The sequence below is a fragment of the Poecilia reticulata genome, linkage group LG2 (assembly GCF_000633615.1).
Source record: "Poecilia reticulata strain Guanapo linkage group LG2, Guppy_female_1.0+MT, whole genome shotgun sequence".
NCBI lineage: Eukaryota > Metazoa > Chordata > Actinopteri > Cyprinodontiformes > Poeciliidae > Poecilia > Poecilia reticulata.
The window spans coordinates 23,273,527-23,285,100 of record NC_024332.1 but is presented as its reverse complement, the minus strand read 5'-3'; the positions used below and the strand labels follow the sequence as shown (position 1 = coordinate 23,285,100).

General features: G+C 41.7%; 1 protein-coding gene across 2 annotated transcripts; it reads right to left on the bottom strand.

The window, feature by feature from the left end:
- Positions 1 to 3,550: 3,550 nt before the first annotated feature.
- Positions 3,551 to 11,172, bottom strand: hspd1 (heat shock 60 protein 1). Of its 2 annotated transcripts, XM_008437734.2 has the most exons (11): positions 11,064 to 11,172; positions 8,604 to 8,779; positions 8,178 to 8,513; positions 8,002 to 8,097; positions 7,376 to 7,469; positions 7,119 to 7,287; positions 6,933 to 7,032; positions 5,832 to 6,077; positions 5,584 to 5,758; positions 5,322 to 5,500; positions 4,123 to 4,281 (listed from the first exon to the last, which is right to left on the bottom strand). In XM_008437734.2, the coding sequence occupies exons 2-11, from the start codon at positions 8,775 to 8,777 to the stop codon at positions 4,123 to 4,125; spliced, it is 1,728 nt and encodes a 575-aa protein (XP_008435956.1). In that variant the 5' UTR covers positions 8,778 to 8,779; positions 11,064 to 11,172. The 2 variants fall into 2 exon arrangements, with proteins under 2 accessions (XP_017158629.1, XP_008435956.1); XM_017303140.1 differs by lacking the exon at positions 11,064 to 11,172 and having other exon boundaries at positions 3,551 to 4,281; positions 8,604 to 8,777.
- Positions 11,173 to 11,574: the final 402 nt, after the last annotated feature.

Here is an 11,574-nt window from a genome sequence, read left to right as displayed (position 1 = left end):
AAAAAAAAGTCATAGATTGATTGAATGGAAAAATTTGGAAGTTATGTGTTTTACTTTGAATAAAGCAACAGTCCAAAGCACTTTTAATGTTTTGGATCTTTTAATGATGTACAAATAATAATAAAAAAAGTGTTAGCTAGTAAAAACCAAAAATAAAAATGACAGAGCAGTTTTTCCATTTTTAATCGAATGTTTAAAWTTGCCAGTTTTGGCGCCCCGAGGGCAAAAGTTTGGACACCCCTGATGTAAAAAGGTCAATGATTTATAGAGGCGACCGTGCATTAGCAGGGTCCAGGTGAGGCATTCAGGTGCGTCAGGAATCTGGACGCTCCTCTGTGGCCGCTTCAACTTTAAAGGGCACAAAAACAAAATGTGATCCCAAAAGGTCACGCAGTCAGAACACGACCCATGTACTGTACCGTCAGGTCGTTATGGAAACGGTTATTTCACTGTTACGTTCCCGCCTGTCTCGTAGCGTTGCGTTCGCCGTCCTCTCCAACGGAGGATGCCGGAAGTGATTCCGGTAGTTTCGGAATCAGCACGTTTCTCTTCCACGCCTGCTGCAAGGAAAAAAAAAATTAAAAATGGCAGATCGGATGTTGAAGGCTCAAGCAGACGAGGAAGGATGACATTTACCCCAAACTTCCTGGAACAAGCATGATCCCAGTTTGTATTTCTGCTGTGGATGTTAGAKAGCCACGGATCAGGCTTTTCCGACTCACAACCATTCCCTGTTTCCTTTGCTTCCTCTGTTTTTGACARATTCCACTTACAAATATCCATCAAAATCAGGTTTTGTTTTTTTTTTTTTGTCATTTTTATTTTACTCATTTTTGGTTTGTATCACAAATAAACTCGAGTAAACAAACTGCAACGTCAATCAGGGGGAAAAAATCTAAAATAAAGGTGAAATTACGTAGTTACACAAGACTAGGTCTGACATTTTGGACATAATTCTCAGATTATAATTTATTCTTTCCATTATTTATCTGAAAACATTTTTGACTTTTTTTTGCTGTCATCAATGTATGATGGCATATTAAGAGCATTGTAGGTATAGTAAAAGAAAATGAGATMATTTCTGCCAAAAAACGCAGGAATTTTTTAGATTAATYTCACAAATTTTCTAGAAAAGAACTTGRAAATTTCAGASTTTGAAAAGTCGAAAATTTKTAACTTTTGGAACTCAGAAAATRTCCGAGGCTAATCTAAAAGATTCCAGGGTTCATTAGTAAATTTATTTCTCCTTTTTTCTTCTTATTCCTCTTCTATCTACAATGGCCCTAATATGTCTTGGTACTGATAATRGCAGATATTTCAGGAGCTCAACTCCCAAAATCAGGTTTTATTTTTACGCATATTCAACTCATTAGGAGCTCATCAGTGCATTTTCAGTATTTGATCATTAATCTCAGTGGATCATGTAGAGAACGGACCGTTCTCAGATGGGGGGCGGGACGGCAGCCGGTTCAGACCGGTCCGGATGTTTCCAGCTCACCTCACGTTGGCTGCTGTTTGTTCAGCTTCCACGAACCAGTCAGATGTTCAAGGCTGCAGCGCCTTCAGTCCGGCTCTGCTCGGTAAAACAGAGACACGCTGTCATTAACCTCTGCTCCTCCACGCCCGTTGATGTCTGGAACTGGAACTGAACAGATGACAAACCATGTATGCTATTAATATTATTCAATCAGGAAACGCCTGGTGTATGTTTTCAGAATGATTCACATCAGTGTTAACCGGACAGTTTGTGTGAAGTTGATTCAAAAGGGATGAAACTGAGGAAGGGAAGCCTGATCAGCTGATATGAGAGACTCAAGCTGCTCTCAAATTAAAGCTGCAGTATGTRACGTATTTTTTTAAAAGAAAGCTTTTAAATATTTAATATTAGTACGAGACAACATGGKGACAGTTTTATGTAACTTCTATTAATATTTTATAAGTTACATATTCCAGCTTTAATGACTAAAGGGAAGCATAAAGGAACAGGACGATTAATGTTYATTAGATTTGGAAGTTTGATTTTGTGGTCGTCCCAGCAGGAAGTCGTTTCCATGACAGTCTCAACTGTCCCGCCCRCTCTGTGCCTCCAGGCCTGCTGGCTGCGTATTTATCTCCAGTTGTAAAGGAACATCGTCGTCATTATCTCGTATTTATTGTTTGGTTTTACCGATAAATGTTCGTCTTTTTTATTTGTAGCTGATGGTTAACATTTACACAAAGCAAACATTTCAATCCTGAAGGGTAGCTTTTTTTTAATTTTTTTTTTACACGTCATCTCCTCTGTCAATTTTTTATTTTTATTTTTTTATGATTGCCTTCATTGTTTTATTCAGTTTTATTGTGGCTGGTTGTAAATGTTAACTCAGGCAGCTTCAAGTGTCAGTTTGTAAATATGAGTTTGAACATCCGAGAAAGCTGAACTCTGCTTTTTAGGAGAGGATGGAGCCTGGTGTGTGTGTCTGTGTTTTTTTTTTTTCTTTTTCTGGAAAGGTCTTTGTGTGAAAACRATGTCTGTGTTTTCAAAGTCTTCAGACGATGTACCAACTGCATGATGTATAAAGTATTTTTTTCTAAAAAAAAAAAAAAATAGAAAAACGACTTCCTGTGGTTTCTTGAAGAGTGACAAAGTTTAATGTACATGTTTCCTGACCTTTGACCTGTTTGAACAGTCAGGTGTTTTTGTTACAGAGAGCCTGAAGCCACTTTCAGATAAAGTGTGTTCACAGAAAAGCAARCTGATAGAAAACCCCCCCGAAGTCATCGCCTGAAGGTTTTATTCTGAAACCAACCAGATGTATTTTAAAACTGAAATGATATCAACTCTTTTTTAGCAGGTTCTGGACTACCAGAAGACAAAGATGGTTCCTTCTTACTGAGACAAGTAAATGCAATATCGCAATAGTATTTTCTGGAGACAAAAACATGAACATCTTTAGCAGTTGACACCAGTGATCTGAGCCTTAAGGTAGAGACAGTACTGTCTGCTGCAGTATTTAAAGTTTCAGTTTTATCTGACTTGAGTTTTCTAAATTCCTACTCAGTTAAAGGGATGGTTTTATGTATTTTAACCACATAAGTGAAAYTTTATAGCACAATTGGTTATAAAAATGCTAGAGACAGAGACAACATGGCATAAAAGTGTGCAGTTTGCGTTGAAATTTCTGTATTAAAAATATTTGAATGGTATGACGCAAAACTTACCTCTTTTACATTTGTTAACATTTCTTTACTGAAATAAGTTGGAGTCTGAATGATTTAAATTAACCTATAAAGGAAGCACCAAAATCAAACTTAATATGGACACTGATTTATTAAATGCAACAAAAACAATCATGTCTACTCAACAGAAATGACCTGATGACCACGTTCTGGAACACAGGCGCCACCTACTGGCTGCTTCATGCACGTGTTGCTACAGGACTAGATACAGTTTCACATTCACACCGTCACAGAACATGTCAGGGTCATGTTTACACTAACGAGGGTCAGTAAACATTCAGACTCAGCAGGCTTGTTAGGCGCTCAGAGTGAAGACGTAACGAGACGCTCGTAGTCTGTAAGAAAACTGCTTTAATTCGGATCAATGATGACAGACATGTATATTACAAAAACACATGAAGAATTAACAGAAAAAAACCCTACAAAATAAAAATCCAGACATGGACACTGAAGGCCTGCTCTCTCTGGTCCACAAAGGAATGGTTCTGTTTGTTTCAGCCTGCAGGACTACAGCTACTCAAGTGCAACCGGGAAGAGGAGAGAAGGACAGGGGGGGGCGGGGGGGGGGGGTGTTTTCATCAAATAAAGAATCAGAACATTCTGGAGACATTTTTTTTAATCATTTTCTCCACATACAACAATTCACACAGATTCAGAACTCTGCGTTTCTCTGCAGGCACGTGAGGCTGAAACAAACCAAGCCGTCCCTAGTGGTGAACCCTGTGTTAGCGCTTCCCTCAGAGCAGGTTACATGATGCGTTCAGGTGCCAGTGTGGAATACGAAGGAGGGCTCCGGCAGCTCTCAGTCCACTGAGCCGTCAAACCAAGTGAAGCTCCGGAGGAATCGTGGTCAATCSAGCTCAAATCTGATGATTCAGTCTGTACAGGGTCGGCAGGCCCGGCTCAGAACCCCATGCCGCCTCCCATTCCTCCCATTCCCCCCATGCCGCCCATGCCTGCTGGCATCTCCTTCTCCTCCTTGGGGATCTCCGTGACGACGGCCTCGGCGGTGGAAAGTAGAGACGCGACTCCGGCAGCGTCCATCAGCGCYGTCCGTACCACCTGCAGGAGGAAGAGAAGGACAGGTTGCAGTTTATTTGTTGTCTGCTGGACAACTCTGCCCCCTGTGGCARAGTTTGAAACTGCAGCTGGATTTTTAGCACTTTTCTGAAGCCAGGATTTAAATTTTTTTTTATTTATTTATTTTTTTTTTACTAAGGGTGTCAAATCTAAATGGGCTGAATACAATGCCATATTGTCACCTTCCTAAAATAATAGTCTAGTAATTTTTTGCCAAAAGTGATCATTTTGACTAAATTATCTTTAGGCAATGAAAAGGGGGCAACTTTTTTTGTTGCAAAAAAAATAAAAAATATGGCAAAAAATTACTCTGAATTTTATTTTAGGAAAACGATGATATGTAGGCCACATTCTTCAGATTTTAGCTAAAATGTTTCTATGCACCATTTCCCTTGGACTTCACAGTTCTGCACTGCTTTGGGTTGGACTAGCAGCCCAAACCACCGGCTCTTCAAAACTGAACAGTGATTTGAAATATAAAAAAGATATACAACTACTTCCAAGCTTTAATCGGGGTAGAATTCCCACAGCAAAAACACAAACTKCCAGTAAAATACATCTTCAAGGAAATGTGTTTACTTCATTTTTCTAAGTCTGGTATTTTTTTGTAACCTAATAAACTTACAAAAACAGATAAAAATGAGCTTCTTTACATTGATCATGAGACAAAMAATTATTTTAAATTTATTATCYATGAGAAAAACAGGCCCTGCCACAAATTGTCATATATCCTCCGTGAGGCAGGATCTTGGAAACTGCAGCTCGTAGGAGGAGCTGCCTCTAGAAGGCGGGCCTAGGTCCAGCCGACCGTTTTGCACAGCTGAATGGTTGCCATGGAGATTAAAGGATTTCTCCAACATGCATGAAAGAATCCCAGCAACACTCCAGGTATGATTTTGATGAGGGAATAACATTATAACGGGATGGGAAAATCAAAAAAGTCGATTTTACATGATACCGTCCCTTTAATGACTCAAACACTAAGCGGGTGCGCTGAGCTTTATCTTCAGTCTGTCCTGTACCTTTGTGGGGTCGATGATGCCCTTCTCCACCATGTTGACGTACTCTCCCTGCATGGCGTCGTAGCCCATGTCTGACGCCCCCTGCAGGATCTTCTCCACCACCAGGGAGCCCTCCACACCAGCGTTCTTAGCGATGGTCATGGCAGGAATACGGAGCGCCCGCCTGATGATGTCCACGCCTGAGACAGAACGACAGAGAGCATCAGGCGGAGCTCGYGTGTCGACTAGAGGAGATGGAGCTGACGGGGTGCGCTCTACTCACCGATCTTCTGGTCGCTGTTGGCGGTTTTCAGGGTGTCCAGTGCTGGGATGCATCGCAGCAGAGCGCAGCCTCCGCCGAGAACGATGCCCTCCTCCACGGCGGCTCGGGTGGCGTTCAGAGCATCAGTCACGCGGTCCTTCTTCTCGTTCACTTCGATGTCGCTGGTTCCCCCCACCTGGCAATCAGTGGAGAAGTCAGATGTTTGTTTCCCAAATCCCTTAACAAACTGACAACGCGCGAGCGTTTACCTTGAGAACGGCCACCCCGTCAGACAGCTTGGCCAGCCTCTCATTGAGCTTCTCCTTCTCGTAGTCGCTGGTGGTGTTCTCCAGCTGCTCGGCGATCTCTACCGCACGCTTCTCGATGTCGGCGGGGCTGCCTCCGCCCTTCAGCAGCAGGGTGTCGTCTTTGGTGATCTGCACCTCCCCCACTCTGCCGAAGTCGTGAGCCTGGATGTCCTCCAGAGCCAGACCCACAGCTTCATCACCAAACACCTGCAGACACACATCCAGTCAGGGATCGACTAGAGACGCTCTGATGCAGAGTTAATATCTAGATCAGTCCTGATATGGGAAAAAAATTCTAGATCTGTGGGTGACAGTGTGCCCACTCGATAAGGGCATATCTAGTCAGTCTAACTCTGTGCTTTGAGTGATGCCATGCTTAATTATTTACCTATTTGGAATTCTTAATTGCTCTTTCTGAGTCATTTGAAAGGAGGTTTGCTGCAGTTTATTTTACATATTTGGCCAAGACAGTCAGCCTGTTTTATCAGTTTCAGTTTCTTTATTTTACATCGGCTGTTCTACTCCTAACTGCACCGGCTGAACAAATTCAAGTTGCGTTGTTTTTACATGTTTGACCAAACTTGTGAAGCTGTTGGTAATTGTAATTCAGTACATTTATGTCCGTTTAAAAAAAGTTTCAAGTCAATTCAGCTGATTTTTCTGTGTCTAATCGGTATCGGCTGATGCTTAACCTCAGATATCATCATTTGGAAGTAGAGGTGGTTGATGTGGACATAGAATATTATTGTGATAATAATAAAAATAACAAACTATTACTACTTTTTTATTTTACTGTATGGCTGACTGCATGACAACATTCATATGGCCACAAACAAATTCTGTTAAAACATTCCCATTTGAAACGGGAATCTTCAGGATGGCCGATATGGAAAGTAGTGTGATTTAAGCTTTTTTGTTTTTCAAATTACCTATTTATTGATGCTCTTCTAGAACAGTGGCGAAAATAGTAAAAACAAAATTTTTTGTTTTTTATTCAACATCATTAATTCCGACTGGAAGGCAAATTTCCAAAGGGAAAGCAAGAGCCGAAATGAAACGAACCGTGCCGCCGGTGGCGATGGCCATGTCCTTCAGCTGGTTCTTCCTGTTGTCTCCGAAACCTGGAGCTTTGACAGCGACCACCTGAAGACCGACCTTCAGCCTGCAAGATCAATCAACGTTTATTTAGGCGCTATCCAAAAACTGGTTTTGTTTCCGTGTCGAGGGGACAAACTCGACGAGACGTACCTGTTGAGAACCAGGGTGCTCAGGGCTTCTCCGTCCACATCCTCGGCTACGATCACCAGAGGTTTGCGGTGCTGGTTGGCGATTTCCAGAGCCGGTACGATGCTCTGGACGCTGGAGATCTTCTTCTCACTGAGCAGCAGGTAGGCATCCTGGAACTCACACTTCTGGCCTGGAAGCAAAACAAGATGGATGGCGATCGATCGAAATGTGACCGAATCCTCAGCTTAGATGGGGGTTGGTCAGACGAGTGACGTTACCTTTAGCGGTGTTGATGAAGTAAGGAGAGATGTAACCACGGTCAAACTTCATTCCCTCAATGATCTCCAGCTCGTCCTGCAAAGTCTTCCCATCCTGTTGCAAACAAAAACATTAACTTAATTTTTTTTTTAATCCCCCAATTTTAATAACTTTGTTTAATGTACAATATATAAGATGATGACTAACTGAACCATTAGGAGTAATAAATATTCATTATGCTGAAACAATCCAAATTGTGTTGAGGTAAATAATGTTCCTGCTCAAATTAAATGCTTCAATATAATATACAAATAAAGATACAAATGTTTTCTGGCATTTGGACAAACAAATATTTTTTTGTAATTCTGTAGACGAGAAAAGTTTGGTCTGATTTAACTTCAGATGGTGGCAAAAAAACACTGATCTTTTTATTAGCTGTGTGTGAAAATATCTGGTTTCCACTGGAAATAATGTTTCCAAATCCAAGACATTAGAATGTCATGAAATTTCTCATTACTCTCATGAAGCAGAAACCTGTTGCGGTCTAAGTTCATGACTGACATGAAGGCGAGTGTTTCCATCTTCATGCGCCATTTCACCTTTGAGACTCTTATTTTGAAGTGAAACAGGAACAACAGACACCGACCTTTACTGTGATGACTCCCTTGCGGCCAACTCTCTTCATGGCATTGGAAATGATGTTACCAATTTCCACGTCTCCATTGGCTGAGATGGTAGCGACCTGAAACGACATCAAGCATGTAAATTTCATTGTCCTGACACTTGGGGGCAGCACTAAGCAAACCTGGCATTTTTCCGTACCTGTGCGATCTCCTCTGGGGTCGTAACAGGCTTCGAGAGCTTCTTCAGCTCATTGATGACCGTCTCCACGGCCATCATGACCCCACGCCGGATCTCCACGGGGTTGGCGCCCTTGCTGATGTTGTCGAAGCCCTCCTTGGCGATGGCCCGCGCCAGCACCGTGGCCGTGGTGGTGCCGTCGCCGGCCTCCTCGTTGGTGTTGTTGGCCACATCTTGCACCAGCTTGGCCCCGATGTTCTTGTACTTGTCCTTCAGGTCGATGCTTTTGGCCACCGTCACGCCATCCTTGGTGACCTTTGGACTGCCCCAACTCTGCTCGATGATGACGGTGCGGCCCTGAAGATCACAAAGACGACACTTGAGCTCTCCAACAGCGTCGGTCATGAGGCGAGTCATTCAGCAGGGGAAGTTAGAGAAGTGTGCTACCTTTGGCCCCATGGTGACGGCCACGGCGTCAGCCAGCAGGTCCACCCCCTGCAGCATCAGGGCGCGCGCGTCCGCCCCAAACTTCACATCCTTGGCGTATGCTCGTGTGAGGTGAGGAGCCAGCGCACGGCACACAGGCCTCACCTGCTTCATGACGGTAGGTAGACGAAACATTTCTGAGGGAAAAAWAATAATTATACAACGGTCAATTATTATATCTTAACTGAATGACTTGAACAATACTTTTGCTAATGTGGTTGAAGTCTTATTTCAATCACATTATGTTATGGTAAACGATGAGCCTGGGCCTTGTGGGGATGAACACCACCCCCTAGTGACAATAAGTGGAAGGACATCAAACTGGGAAATACATAATCAGGTTACAAAAGCACAAACGTGTGAACTAAAATATCCACCATCAAGCTTTTAATTTGTCAGCACAAAGACAGAATCACTCTGCTTGTCTGGACCGAGCTAACCAGGCCTCGTAGGTGTTGAAGGTTCAATCATCAACTTGACTCTTCAAGCTGATGATTCAGCAACCTAGTTACACAAGATGCACATTGATAATGAATGAAAAGTATGGAATTTATCACAGCCTCACACTTTAGACATTGCAACCATTTAATGAAATATATAAAAAACATGAACACATTTCAGGTTTGATAAAGTCTCTATCAAACTAATTATTTAGACATCTGGCTACCCACATGATTCACTGCATTTCATCTTTTAAATGAGTTGTTAAAACTTCAGTTGCAGCTGAAGCGTCCAGCATTTAAAGAGTCACAGAACCTGATTATTTCAGCTTCCTGCCCCCGTGACACCAACCATGAGGCAGTAATCCACCCAGCTTATCAGCAGTAAGTTTATTAAGTCTAGACCATTCAAAATTGGCTTTACAAGGCCACTACCAGGTAACCAAGCAAAATTACAAAATGACTTCTTCCAAGTAGGATTTGGGCAACTTTCAAGACTTTCCAGAATAAATTCCAAGAGTCAAACAGGTTTGAGAGTTCAGTTATCTTTTTAGTGAGAGAACAACAACAACATTTCAACCAAGGACACCTTTGGCAGCAGAAGGCTAGAGGATGAGACTGACCTTCTAACCTGACCACAAGATAACTAATTGTTGTTTTAGCCATCTGCTAAAGACAACTGGCAGACACAAATAGAGTTGTGTTACTCTAAACATCTCTTATTGTATAGTTTCCACTCTTGTCAGAAAAGGGCCAGTATGAGACTTTTTACAGTGTGGTAACCGTTATCAACCCCAAAAAAACATGCAATGTACTACATGGTCCAAGTGCTTATACTTAAAACTAGAAAAAACAATACATATTGCTGCTAAATTGTAACATGTTGGTTATTACAATAAAAGAAATGTCACTTATTTAATTTTGCCATTTTGATACACCGTCACTTCCCACACCAATACAGCTCATGGATTTTGCAACAGGAAATAATTTCCAACATTTGAATTTGATTTTTATTGTAAGTGAGGGAAAAGCATAAGAAACTGTTCAGCCAGCTGACCTGCTGTGTGCAGTAGGTGACAGAAATCCAGAACAAATTTTAACTTTCCTTGGCATCTTGTTTAAAGAATGCCACAGAAAAAATATACAAAGTCTAAGTACACCGTCATATCCTGCATGTCGATACTACATAGTCGTTCCATAGTGGCAGGAGTAGTTTAGGATTTTATGTATTCTTCCTTTTCCAAACTCTGAATAATTAAGTTTTATCTGTAGTGAAATGAAATAAAAGGATGAACGAGTAATAAAAAGACATCATTGAGCAAACAATCCTACGTAAATAACCCAAGGAAATTATAAAATCAAAAACATTTTCCTGTACCTTTTAGTATCATCTTCTTCCTTCACGTTGCTAGAAAATTAAACTTCATTTACTTTTTCTTCTGGAACTGTTGCATAAATGTTACTATTATTTCAAAGATCCAGCCTCGTGCATTCAAACGCCTGATTTTGTTTCACGGTACGCCTTTTTACTGAAACTTAAAAATCCAGCCAGCTAAAGATCCCACGTGGGATCCTGAGGTCGTACGTCACAAGGTCAAATTGTAAGAATTGTGAAGGCAGCACGTGCACTGCCAGTGCCTGCACACTCACGCTCTTGTGGAAGAGCGTTATAAACATGCTGTATCCGAGATGACATCAAAGTGACACCAAAGCACACTTACCGTCTCATTTCGTCAGGCACGAGACAACTATTATCACACTGAAACTGAACGGCGCTCGCGCGGACAGTTGGGAAGCTCGGTAAAAATCCGTAGTGCCATTTTAACGTGCACGTCCTTGTTCTAAAGAGGAGGAGGAATTAGCGAAATATGAGCTGTTCGGGTTAAAACAGCGTCATCCACACGAGCCTAATTGAAGTCTGCTCTTAAAATATGCACACTCGAGCCGCCTGTGTTAACACACATTAAGTTTAAGCGCTTACCTGCGAGGTAAAAGCTTGTAAATGCAGCGAGGACACCACACGGAGCGGTAGGACTGGATGAGAGGACAGTCGTGGGGAGCTGTGAAGACAGGACTGCACATGGTCTACTGCATCCGGGTTATGTACCGGTCTGCCCCGTACTCAGTATACTTCAGAATATCTTACTTAACCATTATATTTGCTTGCTTCTACCACGTTTACCTCCGGCCTATCTAATAAAGAGATTAATTCCAGAAAATACTCACATTTTTAAAGAATTATTTGATGATTTATGATATTTTAGTCCAATAACTTCACACATATGCTCGTTCCCGGGCGGGAGGTTCCAGAAATTTCCTGCGTGCCATTGGAGGAGTAAACACAGGTCAAAGTTGAAATTGTGCAATCTTGCGCGAGCTTCACATGATATTTTTATTAAATAAATTAAGTTAAAATAATTTAAAATCGTTAATGCGCATTTTAACTTAAGAAAATATAGAATTTAACAACAAAACAGTTTTTTTTAAATCGT